Source organism: Saccopteryx leptura, chromosome 5 (genome assembly GCF_036850995.1).
Source record: "Saccopteryx leptura isolate mSacLep1 chromosome 5, mSacLep1_pri_phased_curated, whole genome shotgun sequence".
Taxonomy (NCBI): domain Eukaryota; kingdom Metazoa; phylum Chordata; class Mammalia; order Chiroptera; family Emballonuridae; genus Saccopteryx; species Saccopteryx leptura.
This window is the reverse complement of record NC_089507.1, coordinates 204,039,823-204,061,746: the sequence shown is the minus strand read 5'-3', so window position 1 is coordinate 204,061,746 and position 21,924 is coordinate 204,039,823. Positions and strand designations below refer to the sequence as shown.

Here is a 21,924-nt window from a genome sequence, read left to right as displayed (position 1 = left end):
TTTGTCCTCAAATTGGGAACGGTAATCTGGAAGTGTCTATATCACAGGGGGTCCCACTGAAATGATTTTTTTGATATTTTACAGAGAAATAGCTCTTGAGTAGTTTCTCCAGCTTCAGTAGTGATTGTTTACTTGTTATTTGATGTCTGCTTCCTTCTCACTTCTCACACTGTCGTTTTGTGGGTCCCCTGCTGGCTGTTCATCACAGGTTGGGTCCACTCTTTCAGAGGAGTTCTTTGTTACAGGGAGTGCAGGGAGAGGGGCTAGGAGGAAGCTAGAGCAGCAGGTGTCTAAGCATCAGCGCCGTTGTCTAGCTCAGAATCCATGGTCACCAGTGCTGCCACTCTCGGGGTTAGGCTTACTATGGAGAATAAGTGTGAAGACCCAAGAATGTCACAGTTCCTTGGTGTCTCTCTGAGCTTTTTTTTTTTTTTTTTTTTTTTTTTATAATTTTTATTTATTTATTTATTTTAGAGGGAGGGAGAGAGAGAAAGAGAGAGAGAAGGAGGAGGAGCAGGAAGCATCAACTCCCATATGTGCCTTGACCAGGCAAGCCAGGGTTTTGAACCGGCAACCTCAGTGTTTCCAGGTTGACGCCTTATCCACTGCGCCACCACAGGTCAGGCACTCTCTGAGCTTTTTTGTCTCTCTGACTGAGAGAGAAAACTAGGACCATTGCGATGACATAGCTGACCGTCCATCCTCTGTCTCCCGGCCGCCTTCTATCCACCTGCTTCTTGCCAAGGGTCCCTCCAGCCTCTGTATCCAGGTCACCTGAACTTTGTACTATCACGTGCACCTCAGCAACTCCCCCCCCCCCCCGGTATTTTCCAGGCTTTGCCAGGATTAGGAAGAGCTCACAGAGCCGAAAAAGACTTCTAGAGAGGTCCTGCCTGGGAGCTGCAGGGACATATACGGCTCTTGGTTCCCTTCTGCCATGTGGTCCAAATCTCATTGCCATTGTCACCTCTTCACACACTGGGGAAGGGACTGTGGTCTGCCCTTCTCATCCAAGGTGACATTTTCTTCTTCCCTTGTTACTTTTGATTGCTGTTTTCAGACTGCTTCAGAAAGGTGGAAGAAATAAGAAAGTCCGGAGCCCACCACCCTAAACAACAAGTGCCTTCTACCTAGTAGCTTTGTCCTCAGGAAGTACTGTATTTCCCTTTGCTCATCCATACATTCGAAGCTTTCTATGACTAACGTGCACAGTAGAAACACATGGGCTTTGGAATCAGACAAGCCTTCCACACTAGCTGTGTGATCCTGGGCCAGGTAATGCCCTCACCTTCAGTGCCCTTACTTGCTGTAGGCACATGATAATACCCACCTCGGAGAGTGATTTAGTTCATAGAAGATAACCAGCAACCCAGTGACGGACACATGGGAATGAATACTCAATCAATGTGAGCTATTGTTATGTTGGATAAATTATTAATAATCATATATTAATGTTACTTTATTATTCATTCAAGTTCAATTTCTTAAAGTTGGGCATTAGAAATACTCTGCTTAAATCTTAAAATATGACAGTCGGAATTAGTCTGAGACCATTTAATCCAGTGGTTCTCAACAGGGGGTGATTCTGTTCCCTGGGGCAGTGGTCCCCAACCGTTTTTGGGCCACGGACCGGTTTAATGTCAGAAAATATTTTCATGGACCAGCCTTTAGGGTGGGACGGATAAATGTATCATGTGCCCGAGACAAGCGTCAAGAGTGAGTCTTAAACAAATGTAACAGAGAGAATCTGGTCATTTTTTAAAAATAGACCCTGGCCGGTTGGCTCAGTGGTAGAGCGACGGCCTGGCGTGCAGGAGTCCCGGGTTCGATTCCCGGCCAGGGCACACAGGAGAAGCGCCCATCTGCTTCTCCACCCCTCCCCCTCTCCTTCCTCTCTGTCTCTCTCTTCCCCTCCCGCAGCCAAGGCTCCATTGGAGCAAAGTTGGCCCGGGCGCTGAGGATGGCTCCATGGCCTCTGCCTCAGGCACTAGAATGGATCTGGTTGCAACAAAGCAACGCCCCAGATGGGGCAGAGCGTCGCCCCCTGGTGGGCATGCCAGGTGGATCCCGGTCGGGCGCATGCGGGAGTCTGTCTGACTGCCTCCCCGTTTCCAGCTTCCGAAAAAAATAAATAAATAAATAAATAAATAAACAAAACATTGTTCAGACTTAAATATAAATAAAATGGAAATAATATAAGTATTTATTCTTTTTCTGCGGACCGGTACCAAATGGCCCACGGATCGGTACTGGTCCACGGCCTGGGGGTTGGGGACCAGTGCTCTGGGGGACATGTGTGTCTAGGGATACTTTTGGTTGTCACAATTAGAGGGGAGAAATCTAGTGGTAGAGGCCAGGGATGCCACTGAACCTCTTGCAGTGACCAGGACAGCCCCACAACAGAGGATTATTTGTTTCCAATAGTGTTAATGTCAACAGTGTCGAGGTTGAGAAATCCTGGTCTAATCTCACCCCCGGTACAATGGTTACCAAGGGAAGGAGAGTGGCTTGCCTGACGTCACACGGCAAGTCAGAGGTTAGGACTTGTTTTACCTTATTTCCTTGTGTTGGGCAAATGAGTTTGTAAAATTTGTATTTTTTGAGTTTGCTCACTTTTAGTGTTAAAAAAATGGTGCTGGGCAGCGCCAGGTATGTGGTTTGTGAAACTACAAATTACCTTCCTGCTTGGAAAGGGCCATTGTTTTGCTAATGTTTGCTGGAGGAGAGGTTTTCGCACCAGAAAGTTTTGCAAAGGAGAGAAGGGGCAAGAAGAGAAGCTATGTTTGCAGAGCGAGAGAGGAGAGAATGTAGGGTGCTGAAGAAGAAGCGAGTTTGTGCAGAGAGAGAGAAGGGGTGCAGATGGGGGACCAGAGATGAGGGGCTTTTGTGAGCTCCGCTGAGACTGGTGGGGTCTTTGATTCTAGGAGAAACCGGAGAAGATTCTCCTGGCTGTGGAACCGGAGAATGTGTCAGTGGCTTGGGGAGCCCTGTTTGTTCGCTTATCAGCCGATGTCAGACTTTAATAAAAGGAAAGGCCTGCCATTTTTTGGCTCCACTGTTTCTTTATGGTCTGTCTGAATCTAATGAGAACCTGTATGCGCATGGTTGCAACGGCCACGACTACTGACCACAAACCTGGAAAGACCACTGTGCCCTGAGCTATATCCGGCAGCAGGAATTGAGAGAGCGCAGGGCTGGGACTGGGGTAAGGCAGGCGCACAACCCAGGCAGTGCGCCCAGCTGGAACTTTGCTCCCTGGATGCCTGGTCTGGCTTACCCTAGTATGGCCCTGGCAAGGAAGGAAGGGCCCCACAGTCCCTACACAGCCCTGTACATGCCAAACTAAGCCTGACAGTTCTTACAGGAAGACTTACAGTCCGCCCCCCACCACCCATGCCAAAGAATCCCAGTTTCTCAGGTTTAGCCGATCGATTGCCACAGGGATTAAAGTCTGCAGGCAAAACATACAGAGGTGAATCGGGGAGAAAGAAGAAACTGTTATTTCAGGAGGTTAATTTTTGAACTTGGGAATGGCTTCCAGGCAGACACAGGCAACTTTTCTCCCACTGACCCAAACCTGCCCCCTCACTCACTCAGGATGGAAAGAGAACTAACTGGTCTGCCCTCTGAGCCCTGAGCTGGAACCACTATCCACAACCTCTCACCCTCCCACCCTGTTCCCTCCCCTCCCCCACAGCTCCCTGGTCAGTAGCAGCAGGCATTTTTTTTCAGGGCACTGGGCTGTGCCCAGGCTCTTGGCAGGCACCAGTGGCTCCGTGCCAGGCCCTTAGGGGAGCAGGACTGTGGCCAGCTGTTCCCCAGGAGTGTCCAGGGCCAGGGTGGTGGGAAGCCCTGAACTTTGAGATCCAGCAAGGCAGAAGCCATGTCTTAGACCTCTCAGTATACCCTCATCACCCTCAGCCCAGGGCCAGTATCGCGCTGGGGTCAGAGCCTCTGGAATCACCCTGGGTTTGAAGTATCATGGCGCAGGCACTCATTACTGGTGTAAGTGACCTTGAACAGATGGCTTCCTTGTTTAGAGCCTCAGTTTGCTCATAGACAGCCAAGAAATGATGGCATCACAGAGTCACCATGATGGTACAACATCAGGAACATGACCAGTGCTGCAGAAGCAGGAGCCGTTGGGGTGGGTGAACAGGGCGTTGGGAGACGGGAGCTGAAATCTGGACCCAATGCCAAGAAGCCGGGAGCCTGTGAGTTGCAAGCTTGGCAGCCAGCGCCAGAGTGCCTGGGTTCAAATCCTGCCTCTATCGCTTCCTAGAGCAAATGACTTAATTCTATGCCTCAGTTTCCTCATCTGTAAAATGGGCATGGTGATAATGATGATACAAATTTCAACCCCATAGAGCAAGGATGAAATAAGCTAATGTAGGTGAAGTGCTGGGAGCCATTGCATGGGAGACTGTTTAAAATGCTACCTCCAACTGACAGGTTCTGTTACTCTGAGCACATGTCTTGAGCTCTTTATATGAGAAGTTTCACTGCAATGATCCGTAAGGCACTTTGGGCCTGCCACGTGGGACGACGGTGATGATTCTAGATGGCACACAGACATGAACCCCAAAGGAAGAGGGGTCCGGAGCGCGCACACAGCAGACTCAGGCAAAAGACCGGGCCTGGCAAGACGAGACGACCCAAAAGAACCCGTCTCTGCTGAGGCATGAGGCCTCCACTTGAAAAAAGGGAGTTCAACGAGGCCAGCTGAGTGCGAGGCGCTAGGCGTCACATAGCCCTGGGTGCAAACCCCAGTTGACCATGCACAAGCTGCAAGCTTTGAACTGACAGGTGCCCTTTCTGAGCCTCTGTGTCCTCATTCTTAAAATAGGGGGCATATGGCACCATCTTGAGAGAGCTGGAGGGAGATCAAAGGGAACGTGGACATGGCCGTTCTTTAAAAGCCCTGCGAGCCTGATCAGGAGGAGGCGCAGTGGATAGAGCGTTGGACTGGGATGCAGAGGACCCAGGTTCGAGACCCCGAGGTCACCAGCTTGAGTGCGGGCTCATCTGGTTTGAGCAAAAGCTCACCAGCTTGGACCCAAGGTCGCTGGCTCGAGCAAGGGGTTACTCGGTCTGCTGAAGGCCCGCGGTCAAGGCACATATGAGAAAGCAATCAATGAACAACTAAGGTCACACAACAAAAACCTGATAATTGATGCTTCTCATCTCTCTCCGTTCCTGTCTGTCTGTCCCTGTCTATCCCTCTCTCTGACTCTCTCTCTGTCCCTGTAAAAAAAAATTTTTTTTTTAATTTAAAAGCCCTGCGATTCTTAGAGCATCTCTCCACCAGTCTCTCAAGCAAACCCCACTCCTTGCCTCTGAGCGATACCATTGCTATTTGAGATGGCTGCATGCATTGAGCACTTTCTTATTCTCTGCCAGGCACGGTTCCCATGGATTCCCTTGTTAAACTCCACCCACAGCCCCGGGAGGCAGCTATGACTGCTGTCCCCAGTTTACAAATGGCTTAGTTACTGTTACACTGCTCCACTATGAATGGCGGATGAGAATAAGAAAGCTCCCCTTTATTGAGGGCTTACACCGGCCAGGCACTAAGCCTCTGACACTCATTAGCTCACCTAGTCCTCACATCACCCTGTTTAGAAAAGAGAAACCGAGGCACAGAGAGGATCAGCAACTTCTTCCTCCACGTGCATTTCTATCCAGTGATAGAGCTGTGATTCCCAGCAGGGTGGTCTGAGCCTGGGGCCCTGGTTCCAGGCCTATGGACCCCAGTCCCGGGCTCAGTGATGATGGCAGTGTTGGTCACAGCCCGCATTTCCTGGGCTCAGTGATGATGGCAGTGTTGGTAACAGCCAGCATTTCCTGGGCTCAGTGATGATGGCAGTGTTGGTCACAGCCCGCATTTCCTGAGCCCTGACTACATGCAGGTGCAGCTAAGCCCTCTATGCGCATTGTGCCTTCTGCTCCTCACCCATGCCCCGGCAGGTTCTATTAAAGGAGATGAAAGGGCAGATGCTCGGCAGAGAAGCACCTTCCAGGCCCTTTCACGTGCCCTCTGGCTCTGTTTAGTTTTACGGATAAGCAGCCCTGAGTTTAGTGTGCCTACTTTCTGGAGGAGGACACTGAGGCCTGGGGGGGGGGGGGTAAGCCACTAACCCAGGGTGACTCAGAAGGAAATGACAGAGGCAACCCAGAAGTCTGGTCTCTGGTTTCCAACCAGGGCTCCCCTCTACCCTGAACACACTCAGAGAAAGCGGTCAGAGGCCACCTGTCTCCACCTGGGCCTGAGACTCAAGGGGGGAAGGAGGAGAAAGGAGAGAGGGCGCCTGGCTCCGGGAGACCGCTGAGGCCGGTCACCCCGGTCTTCACCTTTCCGCTGGACTCTGTCCAAGTCCCCTGGACTCATTAGCAGAGGACGGACAACTTCAAGTTCTCGGAGCCATTCATTAAAAGTGTTCCTGGGGTGACTTACATGCTACAGCTGCCCAGGCACCACGACTCATTCCTGAGCCAAACAGGTGGGTGGGGGTGGGTAGGAGCTGCGCTGGACCGGGGAGCCTGGCTCGGCCCCAGCAGGACAGAATGAGTTATTCAGAAAAAGAAGCCAACTCACTCCATGACCTTGGACAGCTCCTTCCCCTCTCTGGGCTTGGGGTACCTGTCCAAAGGGTCTTTCAGTTCCCAGCATGGAGTAGGAGGGAGGTGCACTTAGAGCCCCACTCAGAGCTTCTTCACAACCTGCCCCCTGCTCCTGACAGTCCCTCCCACACCTTCTGAGGCCTTTCTCTGGTTGAAGCGAAAGCCGGCCTGAAGGCACAGGGATGAGATCTGCCTCTGTGGTCAGCAGGCCAGTGGCCATCTCCTGGAGGGGCTGTCCTGAGGACCCTGGAAGATCTTTGATGTTTCTTGAACACCTGCCACATTCCCACCTCAGGACCTTTGAACTTGCTAAGTGCCCTGCCCGAATGCTTTTCCTGTATATATGCCCAGGGGCTCATTCCATGACCTCCTTCAGGTCAAATGTCATCCCCTTCAGCTATTTGTTCAAAAGTTCCCTTCCTATGAACTCTTCTGACTCTTAAACTTTACTACCCCACCCCTGACTCCCCTTCCCCATCTCTGTGTGCATTCTCCCTGGCATTTATCATCATCTGACATAAAATAGGTCTTATTTATTCATCTGTTTGTTTGTTTTTAATATCTCCTCCCTAGAATGTCAGCTACATGAGTATCAAGACTTGTGACTATTCGGTTCACTGTCACGTCCCCCGAGAATAGTAAAGGAAGTGTCATGGGTGCTCAATTAATACTTTTTTGACTGCATGTGCTCACCACTTGTGGACAGTGCCTACAGCAAACATGGAAGGAATTTGATTCTGCACAAAGGGCTTGGTTTCCCCAGTAGGCAGGCCCGTGAGGCAGATAAGGAGACTGAGGCTGGCATAGAAGTGCCTTTTCTCCCACTCACAGAGCAGGTTCTTGGCCAGGCCCAATCTATCCTGGGTAGGCTGAGACTACATCCTGGTTGCCCACCACCCGGACTAGCTTCTCCCGGGCCAGGGGTCTGCTCTGCCCCTGACATTTTCAGTTCTCTACACTATACCATCATCCCACCCCAACTCCGGCTCAGGGGCTCTGCAAGCATGCTGGGAGCTGACCGGGTCACTGTGTGACAGGGAACTGGGCACCTGCTCCTGAGGTCTGACCTGTGGACTTTCCAAGTCCCATGACCTTCTAATGCCCACAATCCCTCAGTCCTCAGACCCCCGGGACTCCAGGCTTCATGCCAAGAATAGGAATGGCAAGGGAGCTTTCACTGAGGTTTTTCTCTGGATAAACACTATCTCATTTAATCTTCCTAGCAGCTTTTAGGAATGACCTTAATTCCATTTTATAGGAGAGGAACAGGAGGCTCAGAGAACCCGAGAACCCACTAGGTGAGAAAAGAGAGGGAGTCAGGAGGACTCAGAGACAAGCCTCATCACCTTTAATGTTCTTGTAATGCAAGTAACAATATTACCACTACTATTAACAACACTAACAACAGCAAACATTTACCATGTCTCTTATATATATACCAGGCACAGGCCAAAGTATTTTAGGTATATGAGCCAATCTCCACACCACCCCTATGAGGTAGGTCCTATCAGTGTTCTCATAGTATAGAGGAGGAAACTGAGGATCAGAGACGTTAAGTAACTTCCCTAAGGTCACACAGCCAGAAAGTGAAAAGCAAGACTGGAATCCAGAAAGCCCAGTAATAGAGTTCATACACTCACGATGCTGCTCCCTCCCCTCAGAAAGTTATTCTGGGCAGACCCTTCTTCCAAGAGCAGAGAGACAAAGCCAGGGCTCCCAGAGTGAGGGCCAGTTTAGCAGAGGTGAGATAGTCCTCTCAGAACAGGCCTCAGTCTCCCCTAAACTCCCCCAACCAGAGGTGGGAGCTGGACTGTGGGCCCACGTGGGAACTGGGGACTACCAGCTGTGCTACCCGCATCAGCCCCTGCCAGGCTCCCCCAGGCCTGGCCGCCCCGTGACCTCGTCCCAGGTGTCAGCACAGAAGACCACCTTCCCAAGACTCATGTCTCAGTAAAGTGCCTACACTTTGGGGTTTTGGCCTCTGCCATGAATGCCCTCCTTGAACCCCACAGGCTTTGCTGCCCGAATCCCAGCCCTTCCCAGAGAAGTCCAAGGGGCAACAGGAAGGGGCAGGAAATGGTTAAAAGGAGCAGGAAGAATTTTCCTTCCCCCTGTTCCTCACCCGCAGACCTCCAGCGTCAGCTCGTCATGAGAGAAAGGTGCTAGGGAGCCCATGTGGAAGCCAGGGGACAGTCAGGGCTGTGGGTGGCAAGGAATAGGGCTTCTCTTGTTACTGCTCCCAACCAAGGGACAGGCGCCGTTCCCACCCCCAGAGGCAGAGCGGTCATCAGCTCTGTCCCGCGGAGCTTGAAGCTGGAGCTGAGCTGGGAGGCCAGGGGTGGTTTTCTTGCCTAGAATGCCCTCCAAATCCAAATAGTCTTCACCCTGCGAGGCCTTCTGCCAGGCTGTGTGCCCAGAGGCAAGCATGTCCTTGCCCTGGCCTCAGTTTCCTTGACAGAATATGGGACTTGACCATGCCTGCTTCACAGCCTTGTTGGGTGACCAAAGGACCGAATGCATTTAGGACAGGGGTTCTCACCCTCGGCACCACTGACTTTGGGGCCTGAGAATTCTTGGTTGTGGGGCTGTCTGTCCTGCTTATTGTGGGATTTTTGGCAGCAACTCTGGCCTCTACCCACTACTAGATGCCAATAGAACCTACCCTTGCCAATTGTGACAATCAAAAATGTCCCCAGATATTACCAAATATCACCCGTGGGGCAAAATGCTTGAGAACCATGGATTTAAAGCATTTCCCAGAGCCTAGCACATAGCAGGTGATTTGTCCATGAAGGCAGCCAACATTTGTTCAGCCCTTTACAAGCATCATCCATTATTATCATATCCATCTACAGAGGAGGAAACTGAGGCACAGAGAGGTTAAGTAACTGGCCCAAGGTCACACAGCATATTCATCCAAGCAGCCAAACCCAAGCTCTTATCCATCATGCTTAACCACCCATGTTTGTTCCTGTCTTCAGAGAGCTCCCCAAGACCTCCAAACAGTGTCAGAATGACATGTCTCTCCTCTGAGAAGCCTTCCGTGATGTCCCCCACCACATGCAGCCTCCACTGAACTGTAGCATGTGGTCTCAGCAAGACAGACCTAGGCTCAAATGCCAGCCTCATTACTCATTCAATGGCTATGAGGTGCTAGGCAAGTGGCTCTGCCTCCTTGAGCCTCGCCTGTAACGTGGGTCCATCACACCTGTGTCACACAGCACAACTAAGAGCACGAACTCTGGAGCTAGAATGCCAGGATTTGAATCCCAGCTCTGCCACCTTCGAGCTTGGGAACTTGGGCAAGTCACTAAAGCACTCAGTGCCTCGCTTTCCTCACCTGTAAATGTGGATGGTAATAGCCCTTGCCCCGCAGAGCCGTGGTGAGCATAAATGAGCTACCAAGCAAATCCAAGGTGCTCTGAACCATGCCTGACACTTGGTAAGTGCTAGAGAGGTGGTGACTACAGCTTTTAGGAGAGCCTCTTGGGGGACAGAGGAAAGGGCATGAATAAGGCATGTGGCCCAGGACATCAACAAATTCAAGTTCACTTTCTGCAGCCTCCCAGGGACCAGCACATTCCTGCAGGAGAGCTTAATACTGGTGAAATCAAATTCCCTTCTTAGCCCAGACTGCTGCTGAGGACTCCACGGGAGATAGAGGACAAGGGACTGGCCGAGGGAACTGGTGGGCTGGCTGGCAGGGGCATGTTGCGGCGCCCTCCCGCCCCTCACCCCCGCCCACCCCGCCAGCCCATCTCTAATGTCTTTAGCCAGCTGGGATCACTGTTTTATTTTGTGCATCAGTACCCAGACTCCCTCTGGCACAGGGTTATTCCCATTGGCTACCCTTCCCCCTGTGAATTTCATGGACAAGCAGACAGAGCCAAGAGCCTGGGACCCTTATTTTGCCAATAATAGCAATAGCTGCAATTTTTTATTGAGTATTGACTATGCGTCGGGCACTGTCCAGTCTTCCTAGCAGGTAGGTTTCATTATGCCCACTTTGCAGATGAGGAAGTCAAGGCTGGGAGAGGGCCATGACTTGCCAGGAGGTAGTGTGGCCTTGTGTGTCTCTGCTGATGGATCTCAGCTGGAGAGAATGGTTCGGGCACGCATGTGTGACTTGTTGCAGGCTCCGGCCAGGTCAAGCCTAGCTAGAGTGCTGATTTTGTGTCTTCAATGTCTGAGTGTGCCAGAAAATACTACTCATCAGTCCAGAGGGCACTGTCCTATTGAGTTGGGTCAGGAAACACAATCTTGGTCGCCGCCACATTGGGGGGAATCACGCTGACCTGTTTACACACCTGGCAGGAGCTCTGAGGAAGTGGAAAGTTGGCAGCGCCTCAGAGGGGCCGTTCTGAGGCTGAGGGGTCTGCTTGAGCAAGGGGTCACATCCAGCAGGGAGAGCCTGGAGGGGGTACGGGTGAGGATTCTGGGACCACTGGGCTGGGGGAGGCTAGAAAGTCCCTCTATGCCCTCTCTGGACATCAGTTTTCCCAGCCGAAAAATGAAAGGGCTGGAAACGTGGGTTCAAGTTCAAATTTATTCATTCACTTATTTACTGAATACCTATTCTGTGTCCAGTGCTGTACTAGGCACTGGGGATGCTGCAGGGAAGAAGACAGACAAGGGCGCTGCCCTTAAGTGGCCTACAGCCCAGTGGGAGGGGCAGACAATGAACAGATAATGATCACTTCAGATTGGGATGAACATCATGAAGGAAATAAAACAGGAGGTTGTTTTAAAGAGTTTTGTGGGGGAAGGAGGGCAAGTGTTCTTGAGAAGGGAAGACTCCTCAGAGGAAGTGCCTTTAGAGCTAAAACCTGAATAACCAGAAGGATCCTGCTGTGGAAGATGAGGGGTAATACCAGTCCAGGCAGAGAGCAAGTGCAAAGGCCCTGTGGCAGGAACAAGCTTGGCCAGTTTGAAGACCCAAAAGAACTCAAAGCTGTTCTCTTACAGTTTTACAAACCAGAGGTCTGAAATTATTCTCATGGGGTTAAAATCCAGGTGTCCTTAGGGTTGGTTCCTTCTGGAGGCTCTAGAAGAGGCCCATTCCTTGCCTTCTGGTGTCTAGAGGTCATCTGCGTTCCTTGGCTATAGGCCCATATCACATTACTTTTTGACTCTGACCTTCATGCCTCCATCTTGTACGAACCATGTGATTACACTGGGTCTACCCAGATAATCAGAATAATCTCCTCGGCCCTGGCCGGTCGGCTCAGCGGTAGAATGTCGGCCTGGCGTGCGGGGGACCCGGGTTCGATTCCCGGCCAGGGCACATAGGAGAAGCGCCCATTTGCTTCTCCACCCCCCACCCCCCTCCTTCCTCTCTGTCTCTCTCTTCCCCTCCCGCAGCCAAGGCTCCATTGGAACAAAGATGGCCCAGGCGCTGGGGATGGCTCCTTGGCCTCTGCCCCAGGCGCTAGAGTGGCTCTGGTCGCGGCAGAGCGATGCCCCGGAGGGGCAGAGCATCGCCCCCTGGTGGGCAGAGTGTCGCCCCTGGTGGGCGTGCCGGGTGGATCCCGGTCGGGCGCATGCGGGAATCTGTCTGACTGTCTCTCCCCGTTTCCAGCTTCAGAAAAATACAAAAAAAAAAAAAAAGAATAATCTCCTCATCTCAGGATCCTTATCTTGATCAGATGTGCAACGTTGCCTTTCCCATGTAAGGTAACATGCACACGTTCAGGAGAGTAGGACACAGACATCTTTGGCGGGTCACTGTTCAGTCAACCACATGCCAGGGGGTTTCCTTTACTTGTCAGTCACCAAGTAGCATAGTGGAAAGGTCCTCCAGGTAGCCCCCTCCTTTTACAGATGAGGAAACAGGAATGGGGGCTGACAGCTGACCTCATGAATCTCCAAATAAGGCATAAGCGCGCGCGCGCGCGCGCACACACACACACACACGCAGGCTCTAAGTCAGTATCTCTTGCAGTGAAAGGAGCCAACTCTGGAAAACTCTGGACCAATCATAGAAGGGCAGTAAAGAATACCAAGGTGAGGCCCTGGCCGGTTGGCTCAGTGGTAGAGCGTCGGCCTGGCGTGCGGGAGTCCTGGGTTTGATTCCCAGCCAGGGCACACAGGAGAAGCGCCCATCTGCTTCTCCACCCCTCCCCCTCTCCTTCCTCTCTGTCTCTCTCTTCCCCTCCCGCAGCCAAGGCTCCATTGGAGCAAAGTTGGCCCGGGTGCTGAGGATGGCTCTGTGGCCTCTGCCTCAGGCGCTAGAATGGCTCTGGTCGCAACAGAGCGATGCCCCAGATGGGCAGAGCATCGCCCCTGGTGGGCGTGCCGGGTGGATCCCAGTCAGGTGCATGCGGGAGTCTGTCTGACTGCCTCCCCGTCTCCAACTTCAGAAAAAGAATACCAAGGTTACTCTTTTACTGAGTCTTTCTTCCATTTTCCTCCAAAACAAAGCCTCAATTTGGTACTAGCTTGTCTATATCACCTCCTTGATCATTTCCCTCCTTTTATAACAAATAAAGGGCATGTCTCAGGCCCTCAGCTTCAAGCAAGCTATACGTAGCTGTATGTAGCCATAATTAACCAACACTGGGTATTTATTCATGTTGTGCTAGTTTTCTTCTATTGTCATTCATGATTCTGATTTTCTATACATGGTCCCGACATATAATTTTTTTTTAAGTTATTATTATTTTTTGCAAAGAGGGGCAGTAAGCCATTAATGTAAAAAAAAGAAAAAGGAAAAAAGAAAAGAAAATGGATGAATTATAGGAATGTGTATTTAAATAGTAAGGGGACCTGGCAAAAATGTCATGGGTGGTATCTGGATGATGGAAACCAAATCAGACCCCATGCCATTTTGGGGGTACATGTGGACAGAGTCCCTCCCCGAGACCTTTGGGGTTCAAGAGGATGATACAAGTTAAAAACACCAGGCAGTATCTGGCCACAGAAGGTGTTCACAAGGATGGGGACTTGTTTTGTTTTTCCAGGGAAAGCCCCTATTAGGGGAAGACTCAAGGGCCTCTCAGACTCAGGGCTGGCCACCCTGTCTGCCAAGACCCAGGATCAAGAGAAAAAGAGAAGTGATTGAAGCAATATTTAGTAGCTGTGTGACCTTGGGAATGTTACCTAACTTCTCTGTGCCTTACTTTCCTCATCTGTGAAAATGAGGACAGTCATTATTCCTGCTTCTTATGGCTTATGTGAAGAGTAAATGAACTGAAATGTGAAAGACAAGTAAAAGAGCATAAAATAACTAGAAAACATTAGAAGTTATTGTTATTATAAACTTCCACTTATGTTTGGCACTGCACTAGCCAATCTCTGTACCATCTCTTAATTGGCTTTGGGAGGGTGTGAGTCCTCCCCACTTCACCAATGAGGAAACTGAGGCTCATAAATGCGAGGTCTCCAACCCGGGCCGCCCCCATCTCATAGTGCAGGGCCAAAACCTACACCTGGGTCTTCCCAACTCAACCCCACGCAGTTTTTGTCACTTAATTTCTCTGAGTCTCAGTTTCCCCATCTGCAGAATGGGAGAGTTAAAAGTTACCTTGATCATTGAATAAAAAAGTGAGAAGTTATGGTACAGGCACAATATATGATTTCATCGGGCCCAAATAATAAGCAGGGAGAAAGGTAACACAATGACCATGTTACAGATAAGAAACTGAGGCCCAGAGAAGTAAAATGACTTACCTAAGGTCACAGAACAAGTATGTAGACTGAGAATCCAGTTCTGATGCCAAAGACTCAAAACTGGGAATGAAATGACCATTTTCCTGGTCACTCTCCACAAACGCTCCCACCCAAGAATTAGGCAAATGCAAAATGAGTGGGCCTCTGACCTTGCAGGTGTACTACCATCTCCCAAAACGACTCACCACCCCGGAACAAGGCTGCCGCTAGCCAGACGTGACACCTTTGTACAAATTAGGAAGGGGGGCTCTTTCTTGGCTGCACAGCTTGGCATGCGAGTGTAGGTTGGTTTATTCTCGTTTTCCTCCTCGGGGCCCCTTGGGCAGTGCACAACCTGCACCACACTCTGTAGCAGGTCTGCCTAGAGCACCCCCAAACTCCCCCTCCTCAGAGCATCCTTAGGAAGAGTTGCCTGCCGAGCAGTCCCTGCTGTAAGAACTGTCCAGATAGTCCAGCTAACTTTGCTTGCAGTGGGTGGAAGGTGGGAAAGGGAGCGAGACTTCTCTGCAAACACACGGGGCTGGCACTTATTTGCAAACCTGCTTTACTAGTCCGTCCCCCAGTAGCTGCCCAAGGCCAGTCCTCAAACCTCCAACTGCCAAGATGGCCATTTTTGGAAAGCTGAGGTGGCCCCTCCAGCAGCGTCTTGACTTCCTAAGTCTCCAGCAGCCTTTGTAGCAAGAGCCGGATCCCCCGTGGCGCTGGAAATTGCAAGCACTGCATTCCAGAAGTGCATCCCACTCCTTCCCAAGCCAGGAAGATATAATGTAAGAATTGTTCTTCCCGCCACCCATCTGCCCTTCAGATTAACCCCAGCCTCCCGGAAGACCAGCTCACCAGTCCCCAGGGGACAGGTGCATGAGAACCAACTCATTGGACCAATCAGATTCCTAGGGCCTCAGAGTAACAGGGGTCTGGAGACCTCATCAGGCTGAAGACTCAAGATGCAAATAGCGGCCAAGGGCAAATGCCCAGACATCTCACACTTCTTTCCTGATTGGATATCTTCAGTTTGGCAAAAGTTTTGGGGAGCCCCTATGTCCAATACAACCTGGATTGGTGCTTCCAGAATTTCTAAGCAAGAGAGGCTTAGAAGTGGCAGTCTGATGATGTTGGGGGTGGGCACTGAGGACACTTGTCTTGAAGTTCCATTTGCACAGCCAGCATATTTTTGTCAAACCATCAGACTTTGTTTGGAGAAGTTATCACAGGGTTAAAAGTCATTATGATTACACAGATAATCTTAAAGCTGTGTTTGCCCAGCAAACCCACTCTGTTTTAAGTGTATGCCACAGATCAATACAAACAGCAATGTTCTCTGTTCAGTGCTAAGGATGCTTTTATTCACACTGTCCTTTATATTGAGAAGCATGTCAGTTATTAACATCCAAAAATATAATATAATATAATATAATATAATATAATATAATATAATATAATATAATATATGGGCGGGGGCTTCAAGTATGCTGGTAGAGCTTCTGAAGGAGGTTGAGATCTCCCAAGAAGCCAGACTTGACTCCTTGTAAGTTTGTCTGCCATGTAAAAAGGCAGTGACATCTAAGGAACCAGGAGAGGTTTTCATTCAATTCTAATTAAGGGAAGTGTATAAAGTGCAATGATTAGAAGTACAGACACTGTATTTTGGCCTTGAACAGGCTGTGTGACCTTGGGCAGGTCACCTACCCTTGCTGAGCTTCTGTTTGCTCACCTGTTCAACAAGGATGCTAATAGCAGCTGCCTTCCTGGTTATGTGGACATGATATAAGACCATGCCTGTGAAGCTCGGATTCTGGATTCTGACAGGCTGGGGACAGAACCCCCACTTAGCTGCTCGCTGTGTGATTCTGAAAAAGTCACTTCACCTCTCTGAGCCTCACTTTTCTTCTCTGGAAAATGGAGTAAATAATCCTCCCCTGTGAGGGACACTGAAAAGGGAAAAGGATTACAAAGTACAAACTGGTAGTTACAGAAGAGTCATGGGATATAAAGTACAGCACAGGGAATATAGTCAATAATACTGCAATAACTAGGTATGGTGTCAAATGGATACCAGATTTATTGGGGTGATTGCTTCATAAGTTATATAAATGTCTAGTCACTGGGATGTACACCTGAAACTAATATTGTATGTCAACTGTAACTGGAAAATAATAAAAGAAAGGATTAAACGAGGTGGAGTACGTTAGGCAAAGCCGAGCCCGGCACTTTGCTCCTAGTTAGTGTCGGTTAAACTTGGCTGTCCCCATCATACAGGGCACCTAGATTAAGACCCACCAGTGCATTATTGGGCACAGCCTGTATACCAGGCTCAGTTCAGTTCTAAGAGATTTACATATAACATCGTGTACTACCTAATGGTGGGGCTACGTTCTGAGAAATGTGTCTTCAGGCACTTTCATCATCATGTGAACATTATAGAGTACGCTTACACAAACCAAAATGGTATAGCCTACTACACACTGAGGCTACAAGGTCTAACCCAGGGATCCCCAAACTACGGCCCGCGGGCCGTATGCGGCCCCCTGAGGCCATTTATCCGGCCCCCACCGCACTTCTGGAAGGGGCACCTGTTTCATTGGTGGTCAGTGAGAGGAGCATAGTTCCCATTGAAATACTGGTCAGTTTGTTGATTTAAATTTACTTGTTCTTTATTTTAAATATTGTATTTGTTCCCGTTTTGTTTTTTTACTTAAAAATAAGATATGTGCAGTGTGCATAGGGATTTGTTCATAGTTTTTTTTATACTCCGGCCCTCCAACGGTCTGAGGGACAGAGAACTGGCCCCCTATGTAAAAAGTTTGGGGACCCCTGGTCTAACCTATTGTTCCTAGGTTACAAGCTTGTAGAGCAGGTCACTGTACCAACTACACCAATTAAATCAAGCATGTGAAAATGTGATACAATAAACAGATCAGACATACGAGATGTATGAAACTCCTGCGGCGTAACGCACTTTACTGTTTATGACAAACTTTATAAGTAGAAAGAGTACACTCTAAAATAGTTAAAAAGTGTAGTACAGTGTGGCCGAACAAGGGGCCACATACTAAACCTGACAAGTTCAGGGGAGGCCTGCATGGTGACTTTATAGACTCAGAGAACGAAAGTAACCACATACGATCGTCTCTGAATATAAAAATTCCTAACTAAAAGCAAGTCATGGCGGGTCGACATGTCCTGGGCCTGTAGCTTCCTTGGCAAAGGTCAGTATTTACCTTAAATGAGCCTGTGTATCCTCTTTTTTTTGCCTCTAAGATAACATACTTTTGAAATATCAGAAGAATCTCCTTTTCCAGACCCTCCGGGTATATAACCGCCGTCCCAGAGCGCAGGACCACAGACCCTGCATGTTATCTTGTTCCCTGAATACCATCTCTATGTGCAGTAAATGCTCACTGTTGACTACCCCATAGCCACCAATGTGAAAGCAGTATGTGCCTCTCCATTTTACTCTTTATCCAATCTCAGAGGGTTCCCTGCTTTGCTCTCTCCCACCTCTGTAATCTACCACCAATGAATTTCATGTACACCCCCTCATGCCTCCTCCTTTGATTCTAATCTGTAAAATGAACTGTAAAACTACCAATATCCAGAGCATTTTCTCAACCTGTTGAGATTCTTCTTCCCGGCAATTGTCGTCAGTTTGGCTCAGATAAACTCATAAACATTCTCTACAGGTTTGGACCTTTCTTACATTGATAACAGTAATTGCATAAACCAGTACCATTGTGGTTTATTATCAAGGATTACATACTATACATAATTGCACGCACTGAACTTTTATAGGACTAGAAGAGAGGTTCATTTACACCAGCATCACCACAATTGCATGAGAGTGGGTACCAGATTTATCGGGGTGATCACACCATCGATTATATAAACATCTAATCACTGGGTTTTACACCTGAAACTAATATAATATTGTATGTCAACTGTAATTGAAAAATTAAGAAATATTTTAATAAAAGATAGGATTAAATGAGATGCAGTACGCAAGGTGAAGCCTAGCACTGCATCTTGCTTCTAGTGTTTGTTAAGTCAGGATGGCTACATGGTACTTAGGCAATAGAAATTATTCAGCTCCATTAGAATCTTTTGGGACCACCATCATACATGCCATCAAAACATCATTATTCTGATCCAGTGCATAACTGGGTTGCCTCTTTTAATATTCACTACAACCCTTATTTCACTTAGCATATTAATCTCCAGGTCTACCCATGCTGTTGCAAAAGGTAATAAGGTTTTCTTTTTGTTTTTGACTAAGTAGTATTTCATTGTGCAAATGTACCACAGCTTTTTTATCCGCTCACTGACTGAGGGGCACTTGGGCTGCTTCCAGATCTTGGCTATGGTAAATAACAACGGAATGAACATAGGGGTGCGTATATTCTTTTGAATAAGCCAGTCAGAGAAAGACAAGTACCATATGATTTCACTTATATACGGAATCTAATGAACAGAATAAACTAATGAACACAATAGAAATAGACTCAAAGATACAGAGAACAGACTGACACCTGTCAGTGGGGGTGGGAGGTTGGGAGCAGAGTGAAACAAGTGAAGGGATTAAACTAAAACAAACAAAACCTCATAGACACAGACAACAGTATGCTGATTCCCAGAGGGAAAGGGGGGTGGAGGAGGTAGAAGAAGGTAAAGGGAGGATATATACAGTGATGGAAGGAGACTTGAGTGCAGGTGGTGAACACAAACACACAGATGATATATTATAGAATTGTACACCTGAAACCGATATGATTTTATTAATCAGTGTCACCCCGTTAAATACAATTAAAAAATAAATTGAAATGTATTGAAAAAAATATTCACTACAACCCTATGGCTTGGCACTATCAATTCCCCCAGAGAGGTTAACTCCAGAGAGGTTAAGTGACTTGCCCTAGGTCACACAGCTTGGCACTCATTAAGTGTTCATTGTGATTACCTAGTGAAATGCACAACACAGCACCAAGCCTGTAGTTAGTGCTCAATAAAGAGAAGTCATTCTGATAGAAGTGAGAAGATCCAGAAAGCCGGGAGGGACTGGGCTCCAAGGAGCAGCTGGGAAAGGGGTAAAGGAGTTCGAGGCATTCGCAGCAGCAGATAAAGGGGATAGGAGGATCAGGTGAAGTCTGTCTAGAGTAGCGATCCCATGCCTCGGAGGCGTAGGAGAGCGTCCCGCTTGCGGAGCTGCCCAGGAGGCGGGACTAGGGGCTGCCAGGCAGAGGAGGCGTTACCTTGCCCGGGAGAATGAAGACCACCGGCAGCAGCACGAGTGGCGTGAACAGCAGCACCAGCAGCCGCCGCCTACTCCACAGCTTCTTGGCAACTGCCACCAACGCCGCCATCTGTGCGATCGCGGGAAGGGGGGGAGCGGGCGAGCCCGGACTGCAGGCTGCTGGCCCACGCGCCCACTTAAAGCCTAGGGGAGGGTCCGGGGAGGGGACTGAGCTTTGGGACCCGCCCCCTCCCTACTCCGCTAAGAAGGAAAGGGTGGTGCCTCCCCCCCCCCCACCCCCCAACCCGGGACTGGGTCAAAGAAGCAGGGAAAAGTTAGGCACAATAACTAGAGAACTGGAGTCCAGCCCCGAAGGCTGCTTGGCCTCGGCTTTAAGCCTGACGGACTTTCCAGTTATGTGACCTGGGGCAACTGGCTTAATCTTCCCTCACCACTGTTTACTCGTGTGCGAAGTGTGCGATAATGATAGTGTGCGGACTCAAGCACTTACGAGTATTATCAGGGTTCAGATACTTGCTCTGCCACAATGCTAGCTGCATAACGACCTCTGAGCCTCAGTTTACTCCTGCAATTAATGGGAATAATAATAATAAGGGTCACTATCAGACAAGAGGTCTGTGAGGAAGTTTAAATGAGATAATGCGATAATGCACTGAATGTCCTCAGCACAGTGCCTGGCACGGAGCAAGCCCTTGGTGGGAAGTACTGTTACTGCAACTGCTGTCAATATTGTTATTCTTATTTTTCCCAGGGTGGGCGAGTCATCTGTAGTTAGGAGATTGGAGGAGTCCCTTCCTTCCTCTTGGATAAATGCACAGGAGTACAATCTCTAGGTCAAATGGTAGTTGCGTCTTCAGTTTTTTTAAGAAACTGCCAAACTGTTTTCCAAGGTGTGTGCACCACTGTATATTTCCAGTAGAGATCCAGTTTCTCCACGTGCTTGCCAGCATTTGGTGTTGTCACTAGTTTTATTTCAGCCATTCTGCTAGAGGTGTAGAGCTATTGTATTGCAGTTTTAATTTGTATTTGCCTATTGGCAAATTGGTGTCCCTATTTGCCATCTGCATATCCTCTTTGGTGAATTATCTCTTCCTGTCGTTTGCCCATTTTCTAATTGGACTGTTTGTTTTCTGTTGTTGCATTTTGAGAGTACATATTCTAGAATCAGTCCTTTGCCGGTTAGATTGTTTGCAAATATTTGTTCCCAGTCTTTTCCTCCTTTTAATAGCCCTTCACAGAGCAAACATTTGTAATTTTGGTGGAATCAAATTTGTCCAAAAAAAATTTATTTTATCACACTTTTGATATTAAACTCTTTGCATAGCCCTGGAACCTGAAGATTTTCTCACATTTTTTTCTAGAAGTTTGATAATTTATCATTTTGTTTTATATTTAAGTTCATATGTTAATCTTTACATAAAGGTGTGAGAGTTAGGTTGAGGTTTTATTTTTCTTTTTTCCTATCATTGGCCAATTGCTGCAGCATCATTTGTTCAAAAATTTTTCTTTATTCAATTGAATTAATTGCTTTTATACTTTGTCAAAAATCAATCAAACATATGTACTAGATCTATATCTTGATTTTGTATTCTATTCCATTAATCTAATTGTCGACCCCTCTACCAATACCATGCGGTCTTCATGACTGTAAATATTTTATATATAATTTCTTAATTTTTAACAAATTTTTATTTGATTTTAGAGAGAGGAAAGAAGAGAAAAAATATATTAATCTGTTGTTCCACTTATTATTTAATTTATATTAAGAATGTTGTTCCACACATATTCTTGTATGTGCCCTCACCAGGGATCAAACCCACAACCTTGGTGTATCAGAACTACACTCTAACCAAACAAGCTACCCACCAGCGCTAATTTGGGGAGACTATTTCTCACATTTTATTATTTAAAAAAATTATTTTAGCTATTGTAGTTCCTGTGAATTTTTATTTAAATCTTTAGAATAATTTTGTCTATATCTACAAAAATTATTGTTGGTATTTTGGTAGGAATTACATTAAACATATATCAATTTGGAAAGAATTTACATCTTTACTATGTTGACTTTTCTAATCCATGAGCATGGTATGTCTCTCAATTTATTTAGATCTTTGATTTCTTTGATCAGCATTTTGCAGTTTTAGCCTAAAATTCCTATGCATCTTTTGTTAAGATTTACATGTGTTACATTTTTTGAGCAATGTAAATGGTATTCTATTTTTTTCGTGTCCATATGTTCACTGCTAGTATACAGAAGCAAAATTGAATTTTGTATGTTTATCTTATATCTTGCAACCTTGCTCAATTTGCTTATTAGTTCTAGGAAGGTTTTATTTTCAAATCCTTGGGATTTTCTATGTAGACAGTCATCATGTCCTCTGCAATAAGGA

The 21,924-nt window shown here is 47.9% G+C and overlaps 1 protein-coding gene across 2 annotated transcripts in view; it reads right to left on the bottom strand.

The window, feature by feature from the left end:
• Positions 1–19,698, bottom strand: part of SLC13A3 (solute carrier family 13 member 3) — a 60,118-nt gene extending 40,420 nt beyond the window's left edge. For both annotated transcript variants that reach the window (XM_066387610.1, XM_066387611.1), the window contains exon 1: positions 19,533–19,698. In XM_066387610.1, coding sequence (XP_066243707.1) covers positions 19,533–19,643 — 111 coding nt within the window. In that variant the 5' untranslated portion in view covers positions 19,644–19,698. The remainder of the gene's footprint in view (positions 1–19,532) is intronic.
• Positions 19,699–21,924: the final 2,226 nt, after the last annotated feature.